This window comes from Sus scrofa, chromosome 2, assembly GCF_054392235.1.
Source record: "Sus scrofa isolate SSC_HxYL_T2T_F1_AM1 chromosome 2, Sscrofa_HxYL_maternal_Yorkshire_Landrace_v2.0, whole genome shotgun sequence".
Taxonomy (NCBI): Eukaryota; Metazoa; Chordata; class Mammalia; order Artiodactyla; family Suidae; genus Sus; species Sus scrofa.
The window spans coordinates 97,572,870-97,595,031 of record NC_139384.1 but is presented as its reverse complement, the minus strand read 5'-3'; the positions used below and the strand labels follow the sequence as shown (position 1 = coordinate 97,595,031).

Here is a 22,162-nt window from a genome sequence, read left to right as displayed (position 1 = left end):
GGTTTAGATGTGTGTGAGAGAAAAAGATACCAAGAATGGACACAAGGGTTTTTGCCTAAACAGCTGAAAGTTTGGAAATGCTGTCAACTAAAATGAAGAAGGTTGTGTGAAGAGGAATTTTTTGAATGGGAAAGAGGTTCAAGAGCTTGAGCATGTTAAGTTTGAGATTCCCCTTAGGCATCTAAGTGGAGATATAAATAGGCAGTTGGATATATGAGTCTGGAGCTTAGGGAAGAGTTAGGCTAGAGATACTAAGTCTGGGAGCCATAAGGTTATAGATGGTATTAAGTACAGTGGATTGGGTGAGCCATCAAGGGAGTGAATGTAGAAAGTGAAAAAGTCAGAGTGCTAAGCTCTGGGACATTCCTGGGGTAATTGTGTCAGTACCAGCAGGGTCAAGGAAGGTAATTACTGACAGGTGAGTTTCGGACTTTTCAGTTTGGAGGACTTTGGTGACCTTGACAAACAAGTTAGGTGCGATGGTGAGGCTGAATGCCTGACTGGAGTGAGTTCAAGAAAGAAAGAAAGGAGAATTGTCGTTAGTATGTATTAAAGTATAGGGGAGCAGGGAAATAGAGTTTACTTGGCAGGGAATGTTAGGTTAAGGGATTTTTTTTTTTTTTTTTAAGTGGGAGAAACTAACTTTTTTGCTGATGGAACCATTTGATGAAGAAGAGGGAATAAATTGATGATGAAGCAGGGAAAAAATTACTGCAGTGATATCTTCTTTTCCTTGTAGAATATTTAGCAAATACAGATTAGCTAAAAAAATAAATAAATAAACTAACAATCTTGGGGACGTACTACTGTGGTGCAGCAGGTTAAGGATCTGGCATGGTCTGCAGCAGCTCTAGTTGCTGCTGAGATGCAGGTTCTATCCTCAGCTGGGCTCAATGGGTTAATGATCTGATGTTGCCACAGCTGTGACCTGTGTTACAACTGTGGCTCAGATTCAGTGCCTGGCCCAGGAACCTCCATATGCCGAGAGTACCGCAAAAACAGAAACAAAACCACCTTAATTTCAATATCTATAGAGAATCAGTTAAGATACGGGTCTTCCAGTTTTTTCTTTTGCGTACATACTGTGTATTTTTAAAGGAAAGCTGTATATCTATATTTTTAGTGTAATATGGTATTATAGTTTGTTCTTTTCATTTACTAATATGTGGAACTTGTTCATTTCTACAAGTGACAGTCCTTTTAGAACACATTATAATTAAGCCACTGTCTTGGAAGAACCATTAAACTATTGGAAAATAGTGTCTTCTTAAAAAAATTGAAATGTATTTGACTACATTATCCTGTAAATTTCAGGTGATTAATTTCATATATATATTCTAAAGAATTTTTCCCCTTATTATAAAATGTTGAACATAGTTCCCTGTGCTATACAGTATGCATACGTTATTCCCAGCCTAATTTATCTCTTTCCCACCCCTCTTGCCCCATTGGTAACCATCAATTTGTTTTCTATGTCTGTGAGTCTCTTTCTGTTTTGGAAATAAGTTTGTGTGTGTGTATGCACGTAAATATATATATGTATATGTATGTGGGTAAATATGTATATATTATATACACACATATACATATGTATGTGTGTATGTATAATATATATTTATTTAGAGTCCAAAAAAATAGTGTGTTTTAAATAGTGTCTTGTATAGAGTGGGACCTTATTTATTATTAACTACAAAAATAAAGGGAATAAGGAGCTACCAAAGGATTTTAAGTAGAGGTACAATGTAGTGAGATTTACTTTTGAGAAAGAGCGCTCTAACTACACCTGTGTTTAGAATGGTCAACCGTGTGAATGGTGGAAGTATTCTGTGATTTTGGAAACGCAGAAGATAGAGCACATTCGGAGTGAGGAAGAAAAGTATTGCCTTCTGTTTTGGTCCTGTTGTGTTTGATAGTTGTGGGTCCACAGAGCTGTTAGGTACATGGGTGTGGTTACTCAGGAGAGATACCTGGTTTGGAGATACAGATTTGTGAATCAACAGTTGACAGACGGTTTTGGAAGTCATTGATGTAGGGAAATTGCATGGTATGTGAGGAGAAGGCCAAGGAGGAATCTTAGTACTTCGTTATCACTGAAGGGAGTGGGAGAATTCAAACTCACCTAGAAGACCAAAAAGAGAGAATGAAGTTTGGGGAAACTCTTGAAGTGCATTATACAAACAAATCTTTTGCATTGTATTTGACATTTAGGAAAAGGGTCAAATCCACTTACTGCTTTTGTAGAAGGAAGATGGCAGGTAAAATTGCATACTGTGGTTTGCTCAGGAAGTGTGGCATAATGCCTAAGCACACCCACTCTGAAGCTGTTCTACCTGGTTATGAAAACTTGTGACAGGGTTAATAAGTGGTACTTGGGCAGGTTACTTTACTGGTCTATCCCCTTGGTTTCCTTATCTGTAAAACGGAGGTAAGGATGATGATAGTGCCTGCATTCCCTGAGTTATTCTGAGGATTGTAAGATTTAACATGTCTTAAACAGTTTACAGTGCCTGATACATAAGCACAATAATTATTATTATTTTAGCCTCATTAAGATCAGTCGAGCTTTTCACATTTTGTTTTTAATACAATGTACTTTTTCAACTTAAAATTTTAGAATCATTGTTAATTTTCACCTTAACCATTGCTTTTGTTTTTAATTTTCAAATTATTGTTAAATTTGATGTTGTTTTTCTGAATTATATTTCACAAGTAGTTGAAACTACTGAATTATGTAAAGTATCCTTACTGTGCACTACATAATAAGCACTAAGAAAATTCTTCTCTGAATATGAAGGATTTGGGAATAATGATTATAGATAGTGTAAGGGTGTTTAAAATGTGTATGTTTCAAACTTCTTGTTTAAGCTTCAGTCTTGCTGATAGTTATTTTGTTGCTTTAAAGCTATCTATTTTTAGAGGAGTACATTTTTTCTAAAAGAAGAGGGACTCTTGTGCATGTTTTGCCTTAAAAGAAATCGAAAGAAGAGAGGGTTTCGGGAAGGTGTTAAGCGCTCAGCAGTGCCAGCTGCTGGCGAGTAGCCCAGTAAAATAAAGTCGGAGGTAGTGTTTCTTAGATTTAGTGATAAGTTGGTGACCTGGTGGTAACAGCAGTGGTAGGGAAAGTCACACTGCAGAGGACTGACTGGGCAGAAGTGAGTAAAGGAAGACTTTCTCAAAGAACCTGGGCTTTCAGGGGGAGGAGATGAGGGCTCTTATGTATTTGAGAATGTATTGAGGTGGGAGAGTAGTATTTGTCTGTGACTAAATAATTGCACTTTTCATTGGACTTAGTCACATTCTGTCAAAAATCTATTCTTGAGGTATGTTTGTGATTACTGAAAAGGTCACTATAGTATTGTCCCAGAATAATGTGAGCAGTCAAATAACTAAAGGAATACAAATGGCTACTACTCTAGTAATCAAAGAAAGGCAGACATCCTTTCTGTTGTGTTTTATGAGATAATGATGGTAGTTGAGGGTAGTTTTGTTATGTTTTTATTCGGCACACAAAAAAAGTGGGCCCCATGAGTCATTACTCAGAATTTTTTTTGAAATTTTACCTAGTTCTTGATATCCAGGAGTCTGGAACTCTCTTCAGAATATTTGAGCCTGTAACCTTCAGGGGCAGTGAGAACTTTAGAGTTTTTAATGTACTTTAATAACATCAAAATACATGCCTTGTATTGAATATTAACGTGTTTTAGAAATGTGAGGGTTAATTACAATGAATTAAAGTTAAAGACACATAGTTCTTAGAGCTTCTGCCTATCTGACAATATAAAAAAATTATAAAATAACAAATTGGTTTTCTCAAGGTAACTGGATACTTGAACATTTCTTTAAAGAGAAAATGTGGAGTTCCTGTCGTGGCGCAGTGGTTAACGAATCCGACTAGGAACCATGAGGTTGAGGGTTCGGTCCCTGCCCTTGCTCAGTGGGTTAACGATCCGGCATTGCCAAGAGCTGTGGTGTAGGTTGCAGACGCTGCTCGGATCCTGCGTTGCTGTGGCTCTGGTGTAGGCTGGTGGCCATAGCTCCGATTAGACCCCTAGCCTGGGAACCTCCATTTGCTGCAGGAGCGGCCCAAGAAATAGCAAAAAGACAAAAAAAAAAAAAAAGAAAATGTGCTTATTATGTTCGTAGAAGTCAGAGATAGCTTTTGTTTACACACACACACACACACACACATACACAGAGCCATCTATTCTGGTACTTACAACAATGCTTAACAAATAATTTTGGGTGATATTGACTACAAGTGATTTTTTTTTTCTTCATTTTTTTTAGTATTCTTAGTTTTTTAAATATTTTTATTAAGATGGTAAAAATCATAAAAATTTTCAGTATAATTTGGTCAGTATCATGTTTTCAAAAATTTAAAACCACATCTGTAAATAAATTAATCTTAAAACAACAGTTTTTTTAGCTGAAGGCAACATTAAAATAATCATGTAAATAAACTTCAGTGATTTTCACTTAAAATTTTTTTTCCTGTCAAGTAGAAAACAGTAGGATCACATCTCTGTTTCTAGGCCTTATATTGGCTTCATCAAGGAAACTTGGCAGGACCATTTGACTTTTTTAAAAAATTGTGATAAATATATAACATAAAATTTACCATCTTAACCATTTTTAAGTTTATTAGTGTTAAGTATATTCACATCATTGTGTAACAGGTCCTTGGAACTTTTTCATATTGTAACAGTACCAGGTGACTTTTAAAAACTGAATTTTCTACTGAGATTTTCAAGTGCTGCAGGGACAAAGCTTATCTAAGGTAGAGATTGTACATTGGTTTCTCAATTCCCTATACAGAAGTCTGATCCAAACTCATCAGTTGAAAAACTTGCCTTCTGTGGCCTTGGAAAGTTTTTTTTTAAGGATTTAAAAATTAATCTAGCTTTGAGTTGGCATATCTTATTAGCATAGTTGTAGAAAACTTATATTTATTCTACTGTAGTTTATGAATTTCTTGGAGGAAAATCTAATGCTAATACTCAAACTTGATGCACACGCTGACTCTTTGGCACATCTATATTGATGCCCATCTGTTACTGTGGCACCATGCCCATTATGACAGTGGCATGCCAGTAGCAGTGAGGCATGTGAGCCAACAAAGATGAATTGTTTGGATGGAATACACTATTCTGTAATACTAATTAATTTGGAGCTGATGAATCTACATGAGATAGTGTTAACCAAATACAGTCAAAGTAATGTCAGTGAAAATAAAATTTATTTTGACTCATGCAGAAGTATATCGCAGATGCTTTAGGCTACTATTGAGGATAGTTAGAATTAGTGTTTATTATGGTTCCAGTGATCAGTTTTCTTTTCATAAAAAGTTTGAGTTTAAGAGAAAAAAATGCAACAATTTGGTTGTTTGTGGATTGGGGGGAAGTGTGACACCGTAGGCTATGGATTTTATGCTCTTATTATGATACAGTCCTTGAAATGTTTTCTTAATATACTCAACTTTAGAATAGAAGCTGACGGCAATGTGGTAATTGGGAAGAATGCTGGATTTCGAAACAAGACTTGAGTTTAATTCCTTGCCTTGCCCATTCCCTAGTTCTGCGGTGGTGTACTTAAAAATTGTGTGTTTAGAATTTCTTACCTGTTGTATAATTTTCTACTTGTATGTCGTCCTTACATTTTCCTTATTGATTAGATCGTAATGATAATAGCCACACATGTGTCATAGAGACTTTGTGATACTAAAATAAGCATAGGATGTTATAAATTCTAAAAAATAATACATGTTGTTATAATAATGATTTGTGGCTAAACAAATTAGTTATATGTTATAAATGTAGGAATGTGCATGGTTAGTTCATCATAAAGAAAGTGTGTAATGCCCATTCCTATACCCCCAGAGATAACCCAATGAAAAAGTTCTTGTGTGCTCTTTCGAGAAAAGCTTTTAAAATCAAATGATAATAATTATACTATTCTCTATCTTTTCCTTTAATGTATCTTGGAAGCCTATACATACCAGCATATGAAACTACTTCTGTCTTTTTCACCACTGTGTAATGTTTCCCAGTATTCCTTTTATTTAATGAGTTCTCTTTTTGAAGAGCATTTGATTGATTTCATTTTTTTCTTGAGCATTAAAAAATGCTGCAACATAAATTTTTGTATATTTGTGTGAATTTATTTCATAGGGGAAATTCCGAGAGAGAGAGTTGTAGGTCAGAGGTTATTGCATTTTCAATTAGGACAGATCTTACTAGATTATCTTATAGATGGATTGTACTGGTTTTCTTCCCCCACTAACAGTAAAGTCTATTTTCCTTCCACCTTTGCCAATATTTGATATCATCAAATTTCATATTTGTCAGTCTTAAAGGTGCAAAATGTTATACTGAGTTTTTATAACTGTCAGTGCATTATGTCTTCTCTCTCATATTTATTGGTTTATTCTTTCAATAAAATACTTTTAAATGTCCTTTGTCCATTTCCCTACTGGATCAGCTCTTATTGATCATTTAAGTGCCCTTTGTATTTTAAAGAAATTAGCACTCCTGTCAGATGAATCCTAAACTTATTTTAATCGTTATTGTTGTTGTTATTTTTGACTTGTTTATGGCATTTATTTTTAGTGCAAAAGCTTTGAAACTTTTTGTGTTTATCAGTTTTTTATGTTTTTGAGACTCCCTTAATCTTTTATTGAAAGTGGCCTCTTTAGTTTATTTTGCTCTTAAATAATGAAAAAGAACTTCTGCTTGTTCAAACCAATTTTTGTCTCAGCGTATATAAGTCAGGTAGCTGAGTGGCTCTGTGAGATTTCCTTTAAAACATAAAGGTTGAGTAGTCACATTCTAGAAGGTAATTCTAATATCCTGAGCAAAAGTACAGTCTACTTCCTGCTGCCTGCCAACAGAATAAGTAGCTGAGGGCATTAGCAAAGGTTTGGCAAATATGGAGACGTCCTGTGATATATGTGTGACAACATGGTTTTAAAAATATGCACACATGTAAGCAGACATGGAAGATGTGTGCCTAGTTTTCAACCTTTATCGGGGCCATGGACCCTTTTGAGAATCCAGTGAAAGCTCAGAGTTTTTCTTTATACCTCTAAGGATCATGATTAATATATAGCCTGTGTTCATTTATTCTTTCAACTAATATTTATTGTGTGCCTGTTATGGGCCTGTAAGGAGTTCCATAGACTTGAGAAAACAACCATAGTGTACATTTATAGACCATTTGTAGACCTTCTTTTGGGTCTATATTCGTGTTTATTGCTGCCATAGTATCTTTGCAAAATTCCTGTGGTTGGCCCCTTGTCATTTGCGACCTTAGCTTAAATGATCATCTTTACCCATAGAGGTTTTGTGGTTTCTTAGTCTTACTTTATTGTATTATCCTATTTTAATTCTTTGAGTACTACTTATTTTGTCTTTCTATCTTATGTTTTCCTTCTGTTTCTCTTCCTCCTCCCCTCCATTTTCCCCTCTTCCTTCCTTCCTCTGTCATTTCTGACCTATTCTCACTTAGAATTTAAGTCCCAAGAGGTCAGGGACCCCAGTACTTAGAGCAGTTCCTAGCAGCTAGTAGATACTGAAAAATGTATGTGCCAAGCCCAGTGATAAGTGCTTTGCAATGATCTTGTTAAGTCTTCCTAACAATTTGAAAGATACTAACCTTTAGTTTTGATTTTTCTCTATTATAGTTTGTTTTCTATTATATTGAATTCTCTTATCTTTTATTTCCTTGCTTGTTCTTTGAGTTTAATTTTCTATTCTTTTTCTAGTTTCCTGAGATGGAAGCTTAGATTATTGATTTTCAGTTTTTCTTCTTTTTTTTTTTTTTTTTTTTTTTTTTTTGTATTTTTGCCTTTTCTAGGGATGCTTCTGCGGCATGTGGAGGCTCCCAGGCTAGGGGTCTAATTGCGGCTGTAGTCACCAGCCTACACCAGAGCCACAGCCATGGAGGATCCGAGCCACATCTGCAACCTACACCACAGCTCACAGCAACACCGGATCCTTAACCTACTGAGCAAGGCCAGGGACTGAACCCGCAACCTCCTGGTTCCTAGTCGGATTCGTTAACCACTGAGCCACAACGGGAACTCTAGTTTTTCTTCTTTTATATTGCATTTAGAAATACAGTTTACTTCTAAGTACTGCTTTCACTGTAACTCATCAGTTGTGAAGTGCTGCAGATTCATTAATCCATTCAAAATATTTTCTAATTTCCTTGATGGCTTCTTCTTTGACCCATAGATCATTTAAAGTGTGTTGCTCATCTTTCCAAACATCTGAACGTTTTCTACTTTTTTTTTTTCCCTATTATTGTTAGTTAGATTCCACATACTCTGTATGATTTTAGACCTTTGAAATTTGTTGAGGTCTTAACCAGCCTATAGTCTATTTTGGTAAACATTCTATGTGCACTTGAAAAGAATGTTTATTCTGTAGTCTTTGGATATGGTGTCCTGTGTGTGCCAGGTTAAGTTGGTTAATTGTGTTGTTCAGATTTTCTGTGTCTTTATTGAATTTTTTTATCTGCTTGTTCTGTCAGTTACTAAGAGAGGTGTGTGTGCCAATCATGATTGTAGATAAATGCTTTTCTTCTGTTAGTTCTGTCATGTTTTGCTTTATAGGTGGAAGCTATAAATTTAGAATACATGTACATTCATGTAAATTTAGAACTATTTTATCTTCCTTTTGAAATGATGTCTTTTTATATACTGGCAACAGATCCTCAGCTGTTATTGGTCTGAGAACCACTCTATTTCACCTTCAGTTTTGAAGGATATTTTTCAGTGGGTATATAGAGTTGTACGTGGCTTTTTTCTTTCACCTTTTCAAATATGTCATTTCATTGTAATCTGGCCTCTATAATGTCTCTTGAAAAGTTAGCTGTCAGTATTATTGGTCCTTTTAAAGCAGAGATTAGCAAACTATGGTCTGCTGGTTTGTTTTTTGTTTTTTAAATTTTATTGGAGTATAGTTGACTTACAGTGTTGCGTTAGTTTCAGGTGTACAGCAAAGTGAATCAATTATGCATATATATATATCCATTCTTTCTCAGTGCCTATTTATATAAAGTTTTACTAGAACACAGCCATGCTAATTTATTTATGCATTGCATGTAGCTGATTTTACTTTACAATCACTAGAGATGATAGGGTCTGTAATGCCTAAAATATTTACTATCTGGCCCTTTACTGAAAAAGTTTGCTGACCCTTTGCTTAAGGAAATGTCTTTTTTTCTTGCATGCTTTTAAGATTTTTCTCATCTTTTGATTTCAGCAGTTTGCTATGACTAGTGTAGTTTTATGTTTTTCCTGTTTTCTTAACATTTTAAAATATGTGGGTTTATATTTTTCATCAGTTTGGAAACATTCTTAGCCATTAACTTTTTTTTTTTTTGGCGACACCTGTGGTATGTGGAAGTTGCCAGGCTAGGGGGTGAAATCCGAGCTGCAGCTGTGGGCCTATGCAGCAATGCCAGACCCTTTAATCCACTGAGCCAGGCCAGGGATTGAACCTACATCCTCATGGATACTATGTTGGGTTCTCAACCTGCTGAGCCATGATGGGAACTCCCACCATTAACTTTTGAAATAATTGCTTTGGTTGCATTCTTTCTCTCTCCTCTCTTTAGAATTCTAAATAAGGGTATAGTTGATGTTTTGACTGTATTCTACGTGTCTCTGTTGCTTGGTTCTGTGTTTTCCGTTGTTTCATTGCTTGGTCCTTCAAATTGTATATTTTCTCTTGACTTGCTTTCATATCCAGTCGGCTCCTAAACCTATCTAGTGAGTTCTTAATTTCATAAGCTGTACTTCTCATTTCTCAATATTCATTTGATTATTTTCTACAGATTCTGCTACTTTATTGTCGTTCTCATCACTTTATTTTGTCCATCTTTTCCTGACCATGTTAATTGTAGATCACAGTAAGTCCCTATCTGATAATTCTAGTATCTGAATTACCCATGGATCTCTTTCTGTTTCTCTTTGTTCTTTCTCTCCTTTTCTTCCTTCCTTCCCTCCCTTTTTCCTCCCCTTTCTTTCTTGTCATTTTTTTCCTGTTTTTTTTTTAGCATGTTTCATAAGTTTTGATTAGATGCTAATTAGGATAAGAACATTGGATGATGTCTTCTTCCAAAGAGGGTTGTGTGTTGTTGTTTTTTTTCTCACAGGCAGAGTACCAGCAGATCACCTTGATCCTGTTAATTTTCAGTTTGGGGCTTTTTAAGCACCTGTCTATTTCAATTTTTCTTATACTCCTAGGGAACATCCTTACTTTTCATTCGTGGTCCTTCCGTGGTCTTAACTGAAAGGCAAGGGTTTTTACCAATATCTCTCTTCTTGGGAGGAACTTGATTTCCAGTTTCTCTTCCTAGCAGTGTGTGGTTGTTGAAATCTTTGTTCAGATATTTAATCTCCCAGTTCCTATTTTCTGTAGGATTGCCTAGAATCTTGCCCTGTGAAAATGTAGTCAACCACTCGAAGGGAGTTTGTACACAGATTTTTGTGTACCTTTTCATTCAGTCCCTCTTCTATAATTTGGCCCTTCAAGTTCCAGTACCTTTGGTAGCCCCACACTTCACCATTTGTCGCTTTGGTCTTGTAAAACTGTAATTTCTCTTTGGGTTCTATTCTCCCAGACAGCAACTTGGAAGATGCACTCAGGGAAAAAGCTGATGTGAATAGAGGGCTCACTTTGTGTGCTTTTATTCCTTCCAGCATCTTGGTTTCAGGTCCTACCTGCATAGGATGATCTCCACTGCCTTCGGAAGGTTATTTTATTTATTTTTTCCAGCTTTTATCGTTATTTTCTTTGCCAGGTTTAGTATCTTACAAGCTGTAACACCACGGGCAGATCTAGAAGTCTCTACAGTGTATTCCAGACATAACAAGCAAGAATGATTCTGTATGTGTATTAGATTATGACCTCTCTCTATTCACCCCTCCCCACCCCAGTGGTTCTTTACTTGATTCAGAGTGAACACCAAAGCCTTTAGTATTATTTACCCTCCTTTTGTATCTCTTTGGCTAGAATACTGTTCCTCCCTTCCCCTCCTCTCCAGTATCTGCATCGCTCACTCCCTCACTTGCAAATCATTGTTTGGATCACACTTTGAGTAACACAGAGACGGTGTAGAGTGCAGCATAGTGTTGGGAGTCCCCTTAATGTGCATTGTCTTTAAAAGGAGTGGGAGGTTTTAATTAGTTATGAATACTAGATTTTTTAAAAAAGTGATTCTTTATACAATGTAAAAGCCTACTCTGAGTTCTCGGAATAACAGGTAAAATTTTGCTTTTTGATTATACCTTGATGCTGGTGCTGAAATAAGAGCGACTTCTTGGTAACAGTAAGATTTTCTTTAGCTTTCCAGGTACGTATGTTTCTGTTCCTTGAAACTATAAAAATAGGCGTATTTTGATCATGAAAGGAAAAGTTATACCACTTAGCACCACAAGATGTCACTTATGTAAAAATAAAGTTGGTCTTCTGATACTCAGAGCTGGAAAGCTACAGGTAAATAGGTAAATGAAGAATTAGGTAAATTAAAAAAAAAAATTTGAAGCATGTATGGTTTTTGGTAAGAAGTGAATGAGAGTATTACTAATCCAGCATTATTTTGAGTCAACTCTTGATGTTTAGTAAGAGGAATTTCCTAACTTGTAAGATTAATGTCGTAATGCACATTAATAGGTCAAAATTGAATCTGTATAATGAAGGAGGTGGACTTCAAGTGTTTCAGAACAAGTGAACATATTTTGAGGGTAAACTAGGTGTTGGGGTATTAACTCTCCCAAATTTTCACTGCTTTGTTGACAAGTAAAGAGGATTTGGGTAGAGATACATAATTTATATCAGAATTTTCAGTAAGTGTTTCTGACATATCTGAGAAGTTGAGTATTACATCAGACTGAAACAGTGTCTAGGATTTTTCTTGTCTCTTTTTGCTGAACCTCAAAAGTTATTAGCTTCTGCCCATGTTAACACAAAAGATATTTATATTTGTTGTTGAAGACTATCTTTTCTGTTATGAAGAGCAAAACCTTTGGCTTTAATATCAAGTTCCTCTTTTCTTGTGTTTAGTTTGAGAGAGCGGGTCAGGACCTGTAGGTGGTTGGAAATAAGAGTCTGGCATCTCAAGCGTAAGAGGAGCAAACCAAATTTCCGTTAGGCCATGAATAAGATTTCACCTGAGGTTAGAGTTTGGAGTGTCCTAAAAATTGACACTTCATTATTCTTCATTGCTCACATCTCTGTCCGGATAACACTGGTGGAGAAGATTGGTGGAACAGTCTTGGGGAAAAAAGGGATCAGACATGAGAAAATGAATTTTCTTTCTTTTTTTGACATGTATATGTGTTAACACATTTTCTTTCTGCTTGCTTTTTCTCTGATTACTTCAGCTTTTTTCACTTAAGGTTTCTTCTAGATTTTGGTTTTTCATTTATAAAAGTCTACATGGTCAGTAGGTAAAATAGTAAAATAACACAGAGTAAAAGGGGGAAGAATCCTATTTGTGGTTTCATTAATTGTTGTTCCTTTTCAGTTATCTGTGAGGTGGGAAAGAAGAAGTAAGAAGGGACTCTGAATTCATTACAGTGGACAAATATTTTATATTTGGTAGTTGTATATTCTCAGATGTAGTTCTTATTTGTTTCTGTCTTACTATTTGTGTATTTTCTAGCTGTATTTTTAATCAGAGAAAAGTAGTTATTATAATTTTTTTTTTTTGTCTTTTTGCCATTTCTTGGGCCATTCCCATGGCACATGGAGGTTCCCAGGCTAGGAGTCCAATCGGAGCTGTAGCCGCCGGCCTACGCCAGAGCCACAGCAACACAGGATCTGAGCCGCGTCTTGTAACCTACATCACAGCTCATGGCAACGCCAGATCCTTAACCCACTGAGAGAGGCCAGGGATTGAACCCACATCCTCATGGATACTAGTCAGGTTCTTTACCACTGAGCCACAATGGAGCTCCAAGATTTTTTTTTTTTGTTTTTGTGTTTTTCTTTTTACAGCTGTACGTGAGCCATAGCTAGAACTCCTACAGTGATAGTTGTAACATTTAACTCCCATATTAGTTTGCTAGGACTGCCATAGCAAACTACCACAGACTTGGTGGCCTAATCAACAGAAATTTATTTTTTTCCCAAATTGTGGAGTCGAGAAATCTAAGATAGAGGTGTTGACAGATTTGCTTTCTTCTGAGGCTTCTCTCCCTGGCTTATAGATGGTTACCTTCTTCCTGTGCTCATCTCTTGTCCTTGCATATTTGTCCTAATTTGCTCTTCTTATAAAAAATCAGTCTTAGTGGGTTAGGGGCCCACCAATATTGACCTCATTCTAACTTAATTACTTCTTTAAAGACTCAGTCTCCAAATACTCTCAAATTCTGTGGTTTGGGGTGTTAGGAATTATTTTATTTTAGAAAAAAAAAATTGGAGTTCCATCGCGACTCAGCGGTTAACGAATCCGACTAGGAACCATGAGGTTGCGGGTTCGGTCCCTGCCCTTGCTCAGTGGGTTAATGATCCAGCTTTGCCGTGAGCTGTGGTGTAGGTTGCAGACGCGGTTTGGATCCCGCGTTGCTGTGGCTCTGGCGTAGGCTGGCGGCTACAGCTCCGATTCAACCCCCAGCCTGGGAACCTCCACATGCTGCAGCAGTGGCCCAAGAAATGGCAAAAAGACGACAAAAAAAAAAAAAAAAAAAAAAAAAAATTAAGTAGTGCTCTATTTTAGTTTTATTTTTTTATTTTTAAAATTATTTTTTTGCTTTTCCTGTGGCATGTGGAAGCTACCAGGCTTGGGATCAAACCTGAGCAACAGCAGTGACAATGCTAAATCCTTAACTACTAGGCCACCAGGTAACTCTAGGAGTTACAGGATTTTAACATAGGGATGTTGGAAGGGATACAGCTCAGCCTATAATAACACAGGATCAATAATTCATTTTTGATGAGTGCTTACTGCCTACATTAGGCAGTAATGTACAAAATAAAATGTACAAAGTAAAGTATTTTTTGTCAAGGCTGTTTATTTGGAGTAGTGAAGGAAGTTCTTTTCACCTCCTTTTAGGCTTAGGCTGAGAGAAATTGGCTTCTGATTTTTTTTTTTTTTTTGTACTTGAACCATATTACATGAAGGAGCTATATAAATTTTTAAAACCTTTTTTCTGGAGAGTTTGTTGTAGAAACTATTAAAGATTGCTAATAATAAACGAATAACTAGTACAAGTATTTAATTAAAGTTTATAATATTACTGTCTTAGTTTCCTATAAGAGGTTTTTCCTTTGATGTCCTAAAATAAGATTCAGTGATTTAAATTCTTGAGTAAGCTTGAAACTTAAATGTGATACTCTAATTTCAAAGTATCTGAAATGATTGCTTATCTGATCCTTAATAATGTATTTCTCAGAAATAAATATATGTCTTTCAGTCTTCTTTTGGAGGATTAAGTATATTATTCACATATGTGACTAAAACTTTTTAATGTCATTTTTATGGAGGTATAATTTGCATACAACACATTACCCACCTAAAGATTATAATTAAGTTTTGACAGATATACAGACCTGTGAAGTCAGCACTGCAGTTAAAAAGATACAGAACATTTCCATCTTCCTTTTGAAATAATTTTTAAATGTCTCTTTGATGTCCATTTCTCTTTCCACCTGTAGTACCACTGATCTTGGTTCTGTCACTGCAGATTAGTTTGCATTTTCTAGAACTTTAAATGAATTAAATTATACTCTTTTGTGTCTGGCTTCTTTTACTCACATAATGATTTTCAGAATTCATCCATCTTGTTGCATGTGTCAGTGGTTAGTTGTTTTTTATTGTGGGTAGTGTTCCAGTGTATGGCTAAATCACATTTTGCTGATGGACATTTAGATTAAATCGTTACTAGTTTTTTACTATGAATAAATCTGCTATGAACATTTATTATGTGGAAATATGTTTTTAAAATTTTTTTATAGAGTATGGTTGGTTTACAGTGTTGTGCCAATTTCTGCTGTACAGCAAAGTGACCCAGTCATGTGCCCGCACGCGCGCGCACGCGCACACACATACACACACACACTTCCTTTTTTGTATTATCTTCCATTTTAGTCTATCCCAAGAGACTGGATATGGTTCCCTTTGCTGTACAGTAGGTCCCCATTGCTTATCCATTCTCAATGTAGGGAGTTTGCATCTACTAACTGCAAACTACCCATCCCTCCCACCCCACCCCCTGCCCCCGCCGCCCTGACAAGCACAAGTCTGTTCTCTATGTCTGTGAGTTGATTTCTGTTTTGTAGGTCAGTTCATTTGTGTCACATTTTAGATTCCACATGTAAGTGATATCATATTTGTCTGTCTTTTTCTGATTTACTTCACTTAGTGTGATAATCTCTAGATGCATCCATGTTGCTGCAAATGGGAATATGTTTTTATTTCTCCAGAAAGTAGAATGACTGGGTCAAATAGTAGGTTTATATTTAAATTTGTAAGAAACTCCCAGTTTTCTAAAGTGTTTTTATGTTCCTAGCAGCAGTATGTGAGAGTTCTAGTTGCTCTATGCCTTGGCAACATTTGTTATTGTCATTGTCTTTAATTTCAGCTATTCTGATGGGTGTGTAGTGGAATCTCATTTAATTTGCATTTTCTGATAATTAATGATCCTAAGTATCTTTTCATGTACTTATTGATATTCCTAACCTTCTCTTGTGAAATGTCTGTTCAGTTTTTTTGATCATTTAAAAAAAATTTGTGTTGGAGTTCCCTTCATGGCGCAGTGGTTAACAAATCTGACTAGGAACTGTGAAGTTGCGGGTTCGGTCCCTGCCCTTGCTCAGTGGGTTAACGATCCGGTGTTGCCGTGAGTTGTGGTGTAGGTTGCAGACGCGGCTCGGATCCTGAGTTGCTGTGGTTCTGGTGTAGGCTGGTGGCTACAGCTCCGATTAGACCCCTAGCCTGGGAATCTCCATTATATCAAGGGAAGCAGCCCTAGAAAAGGCAAAAAGACCAAAAAAAAAAAAAAAAAAAAAAAAAAAATTGTGTGTCTTCTTATAAGTGAGTTATAATGTTATATAACTTTTCTAATTAAAATTTTGATTTTGAGATAATTCTAGATTCATATGCAGGTATAAAAAGTAATACAGAGAGATCCTGTGCACCTCTTACCCAGTTTCCCTCAGTGATAAAGCATAGTACAATATCACAACCAAGATATTGAGATTAATATTCTGTACCAGTCTTACTCAGATTTTCCCAGTTTTACTTGTGTGTGTGTGTGTGTGTGTGTGTGTTGGGGTGGTGTTCTGTTCCATTTAATGGCATGTGTAGTTTCATGTAGCCATCTGGAAAGTAAAGATAGAACAGTTCCATCACTGTCTCGTGTTGTCTTTTATGTATTTTTTTAATGAACTATGGTTGATTTACAATGTGTTAATTTGTGTTATACAGCAAAGTGATTCGGTTATACATATATATAAATTCCTTTTTTAAAATATTCTTTTCCGTTATGGTTTGTCACAGGATATTGACTATAACTCTCTGTGCTCTACGTTAGGACTTGTTTATCTCTTCCATATGTAATGGTGTGCTTCACCGTTATTGTCCTTTTCCTCAGCAACTAGTAATCTTTGTCCATTTCTATAATTTTTTTTTTTTTTTTTTTATAACTTTATTTATTTATTTATTTTTTGTTTGTTTGTTTGTTTTTTTGTCTTTTGTTGTTGTTGTTGTTATTGTTGCTATTTCCTGGGCCGCTCCCTCGGCATATGGAGGTTCCCAGGCCAGGGGTTGAATCGGAGCTGGAGCCACCGGCCTACGCCAGAGCCACAGCAACGCGGGATCCGAGCCGCGTCTGCAACCTACACCACAGCTCACGGCAACGCTGGATCGCTAACCCACTGAGCAAGGGCAGGGACCGAACCCGCAACCTCATGGTTCCTAGTCGGATTCGTTAACCACTGCGCCACGACGGGAACTCCCATTTCTATAATTTTTTTAATTCAAGAATGTTGTATACATGAAACAATATAGTGTGTAACCTTTTAGGATTATTTATCTCAGTATATTTGTCAGGAGATTAGTCATTTGTCAAGATATCAATAGCTTGTTTCATTTTACTGCTGAGCAATATTCCTTGGCATGGAATAATACCACAGTTTATTGAATCATTTACCCATTGAAGGGCATCTGGTTGTTTCCATTTTGGCTATTAGGAATAAAGCGTCTATGAATACTTGCATATATATATATGTATTTTGTCTTTTCTAGGGCCGCACCTGCGGCATATGGAGATTCCCAGGCTAAGGGTCCAATCGGAGCTACAGCTGCCGGCCTCTACCAGAGCCACAGCAACCCCAGATCCGAGCTGCATCTGTGACCTACACCACAGCTCATGGCAACGCCGGACCCTTAACCCACTGAGCGAGGCCAGGGATTGAACCCGCAATCTCATGGTTCCTAGTCATATTCGTTAACCACTGAGCCACGACGGGAACTCCTAAATATTTGTGTAAATATACATTTTATATTTCCTGGAGATACATGCCCAGGAGTATAGTTACTGGGTTGTATAGCAAATTTAGTTCTATGAGAAACTGCCGCACTGCCAGGGTGACTCTAACCTTTCACACTTCCCACTAGTAGTATGTGAGCAGTCCAGTTCTTCCACATGCTCACTATCATTTGGGGTTGTCCCTATTTTATTTATTTATTTACTTTATGACTGTAGTCATAACGTATGGAAGTTCCCGGGCCAGGGGTTGCATCTGAGGCACAGCTATGGCAACACTGGATCCTTGAACCCACTCTGCTGAGCTGGGGGGTCGAACCTGCTGCTGCAGTTGGATTCTTAATGCTCGGCACCACAGCAGGTGTCCCACTATTTTATTTATTTAAAGTAAGCCATTCTGATATGTGTGTAGTGATATCTTGCTGTGGTTTTAATTTGCTGGTGGCGAATAAAGTTGAATATATTTTCATGTGCTTTTTTGCCACTTGTCTATCTCCTTCAGTGAATTGTTTGTTGATGTCTGTATTAGTTTACTAGGGCTGCCATAACAGAATACTACGGATCGAGTGGCTTGATGAAAGACATTTCTTTCTCTCATTTGAGGTTGGTACTCAAGATAAAATGTTGACAGGTTTGGTTTCTTTGGAGGCCTTTCTCCTTGACTTGTAGATGGCTGCCTTCTCTCTGAGTGCTCACATTGCCCTGTCCTGTCAAACCCAGGAAGTCTGACAGCCTTCCTTTGTTTGCCCCATCTCTCCCTTTTAGTCCAAGCTGGTAATGTCTGCTGGTATCATCCCATCTGTCTTCCTGGCTTCAGCTGAGATGTCTGATTAAATCCATGAGCGTCACCCATGATTTCATCATCAAACGATTTTTCAGTGTTCTTTGGTGTTCCCTTCTAAAGACACTTTCTTGATTTTTGCCACATGGGTAAACTGAGAATTTTCCAGTCTTCAAGTTCTAGGTCCTTTTTGCTTAACAGTTCCTTCAATTTATCTTTCTTTCTCATTTTACTATAAGCACTAAGGAGAAACCAGGCTGTCTATGCCCCACATTTTGCTTAGAAATCTGCTCAGGTAGTCAGATTCTTCACTTTTAACTTCTACTTTCCACAAAACACTGGAACATAGTCATACCAGTTTCTTTTCACTTTATAATAAAGATTGCCTTTCCTCCAGTTTCCAGTAAATGTTCCCCATTTCATGTCCATCTACTTACCAACAGTCTCTTCAGGGCAACCTAGTTTTTTTGTAACATGAACTTCAGAACTGTTCCAGCCTCTACCTGTTGCTCAGTTCCAAAGCCTCTTCTACATTTTTAGGTATTTATCACTGCTTGTTACCAAAATCTGTAATAGTCGCTTAAGGCTGCCATAACAAAATGCTGCAGACCAAATGGCTTAAACAACAGAAATTGGGAGTTCCCTTTGTGGCTCAGCAGGTTACGGACCCAGTTAGTATCCATGGGGATGTGGGTTCGATCCTTGACCTTGCTCAATGGGTTAAGGATCCAGCATTGCCATGAGCTGTGGGTAGGTCGCAGATGGGGCTCAGATCCTGCGTCACTGTGGCTGTAGTGTAGACTGGCAGTTGCAGCTCCAAATCGACCCCCAGCCCAGGAATTTCCATATGCCGCAGGCACGGCCCTAAAAAGCAAAACAAACAAACAAAAAACCAGAAATTTATTATTTTTCTCAGTTCTTCCAGGAGACTGGAAGTCCAAAATCAAGGTGTTGGCAATTTTGTTTTCTCATGAGTCCTCTCTTCTTGCCTGGCAGGTGACTGTTTTCTCACAAGGCCTTTTCTCTGTGTATTCACACCACTTTCTCTCTTAGAAGGACACCAGTCTTTTTGAATCAGGATCCCATCCTCTAATTTTTAAAGGTCCTATATCTGCATAAAGTCACATGGAGAATCAGGACTTCAGCACATGGATTTTTTGATAGCTTTTGTTCTGGATTTTCTTTTAAGGATGTTTGTATAGCAAGCAGCTTTGGAAAGGAGAAAGTGTCTACCACTTCAGCAAAGTTATCTTACTTGGTTGCACCATCATTTGCTTGATTATTCAAGCTGGGAATGGGGGGTTGAATCCTTGAGTGCTCCTATCTTAGCCTTCCTATTCAGTCACTATATCCCACTGATTTCAGCTATGAAGTTCTTGAACCTATCCTACGTTTTCATCCTTACCAGTAACCTCTCTGTTTCATTACCTCATCCTCTTAAGATGTTAAAATTGCCTTAACTTAATTCTTCGAATTAGGGAGCATCATTGTGAGTTTCTCTTCACATTTATGTTTTTTGTTTTTGTGAGGTAGGGAGTAAAAAAGAGGTGCTCTTTTATTCAGTGCTCTTTCTTCACATATTCTGAAGAAAATTCTTAGGTTTTGGCTTAAGAAAATATTTTAGTGCTGATTCAAGAATTTTTCTTATTTCTCTTTTTCCGATGATTATACAAAAGAAATTTTAGCATGAGAGAATCCGTATGCCTCTGTTTGTTGATATTTTTCCCAGAATTGAGGTACAGTTTTATATTTTTGTTTCATTGGTGGGCTTCATGACAACATAGCACATACTTACATGAGAAATACATAATTATAAATAAGACAGTAGTCACATAGCTCTATGCATTGTATTATTTCTAACTTATTAAAATTATGTTTTAATAACTATAATATAAAAATCTAAATATGCAATTTTTTCTTTTGTACAGGAATGAAGACTTAAAGCAAATGTTAGAAAGCAACAAAGATTCTCCTAAATTGGATGCTATGAAACGGATTGTTGGGGTAGGTAAAATAGATCATTTCAACTTTCTTTTTTTTTTTTGTCTTTTTGCCTTTTCTAGAGCCGCTCCCACGGCATATGGAGGTTCCCAGGCTAAGGGTCTAATCAGAGCTGTAGCTGCTGGCCTGTGCCAGAGCCACGGCAACACAGGATCTGAGCTGTGTCTGCGACCTACACCACAGTTCATGGCAATGCTTAACCCACTGAGTGAGGCCAGGGATCAAACCCGCAACCTCATGGTTCCTAGTCGGATTCGTTAACCACTGAGCCACGATGGGAACTCCCATTTCAACTTTTGGATAAAGGATAAGTAGTAATATTTCAAAAATATATGTTAAGGTATATTTTAAATACCAAATTGAATATCCCACCTACCCCTTATTATTAACTTAAAATTTCCTGTCTAAAATATTTTGGAAGAAGTGATGAAGTGACACCATTCAGAGACTTAAGTTTTAATTCTATCTTTTCTATTTTTAAATTTCCAATATCTAGTGTCGAGATAGTTCTCCTGTCAGGTAGAGTGTACTAATCAGTTTGAAGACACAGTAAGATTATATACAAGAGTATTTTGACTTCCTTCAAAGAGAGATACTAATGAGCTAAAGGATTTTGTTTTTGTCATCTTAGGAGCTAAAAGTTGTGAACATGCTTTCTTCTGATTTTTAAATTCCATTACTATCAATAGAAATGCTTTATTCAATTTATCAATGTAGGACTTGTGAGGAATATTAGTAAATATAGCAGTATTCTCCAGTTTTCAGTTATAATGCAAAATTTAAACAGTGGACTAATATGTTATTATGTAGAAGGGTTCCATTGTCAGAGAACTAAAAATATAATGCATTTTCTGATTACATATAAAAGCTGAAATATTTTTGCAATTTGTGTCGGTCTCACTTTTTTTTTTTTTTTTTTTTACTTGATTGTTTACAGTCCCAGTGACAAAACTGGCTTAATTCAGTAACTATCTGATGCTAAAGAGTTCTGCTTGTCTCTGGAATTAGATTTGTGAAACCTATCTTACTTATTAATGCTATGCTTTTTCACCACCATTGCTGATTTTGTTTTCCACAGATTTTTGCATGAGGGCAAAGTGAAATAAGTTTGCATAATTACACAGATAAACTCTGCTATAGTAGAGGGACAATACACCTGAAACAACATTGTTTTCCAGCAGGCAGTGCCACTGTATGAGAGTTTAAAATCTCTATTCTTAAATCCAAATCCCATTTATGAAAGATGATTATAGACCTAAATATGTTCTGTTCAAAGGTTAGTTGTGCACATTAAATATATAAAAGTCAAGGACTAATTATATTTATAGCACACCTATAAATTCCTTCATTCTTATGTTCAGATTTATGTCATTTGGTAATGAAGGCAAGTGCGGAAAATTCTTTTGTAAATTTTCCTTTTTTTAAAATTACTCAATGAATTTACTACATTTGTAGTTGTACAATGATCATCACAATCCAATTTATAGGATTTCCATCCCACAACCCCAGCACATCCCCCACCACCACTTATCCTTTGGAGATGATAAGTTTTTCAAAGTCTGTGAGTTAGTATCTGTTCTGCAAAGAAGTTCAGTCTGTCCTTTTTTCAGATTCCACATGTCAGTGAAAGCATTTGATGTTGGTGTCTCATTGTATGGTTGACTTCACTTAGTGTGATAATGTCACAATACTTCACATTAAAGGAACTCTAGGAGATAATTCATAACATTGGAAGAACAAAGGATACAATGTTGAAAGGTGATCCAGTCTTCAAAAGGAGTAATTTAACAAGGTATAGAATAGGAGTTCCCATCGTGGCTCAGCGGAAATGAATCTGACTAGCATCCACGAGGACACAGGTTCAATCCCTGGCCTCGCTCAGTGGG

General features: G+C 36.7%; 1 protein-coding gene across 5 annotated transcripts in view; it reads left to right on the top strand.

Moving 5' to 3' along the window:
- The window catches only part of AP3B1 (adaptor related protein complex 3 subunit beta 1), a 267,807-nt gene that overhangs the window by 13,576 nt on the left and 232,069 nt on the right, over positions 1–22,162 (top strand). For all 5 annotated transcript variants that reach the window (XR_014834747.1, XR_014834745.1, XR_014834746.1 and 2 more), the window contains 1 exon segment: positions 20,204–20,279. Coding sequence is in view for 2 of the 5 variants with exons in the window: in XM_021076471.2 (XP_020932130.2) it covers positions 20,204–20,279 (76 nt within the window). In the remaining 3 variants the exon portion in view is untranslated.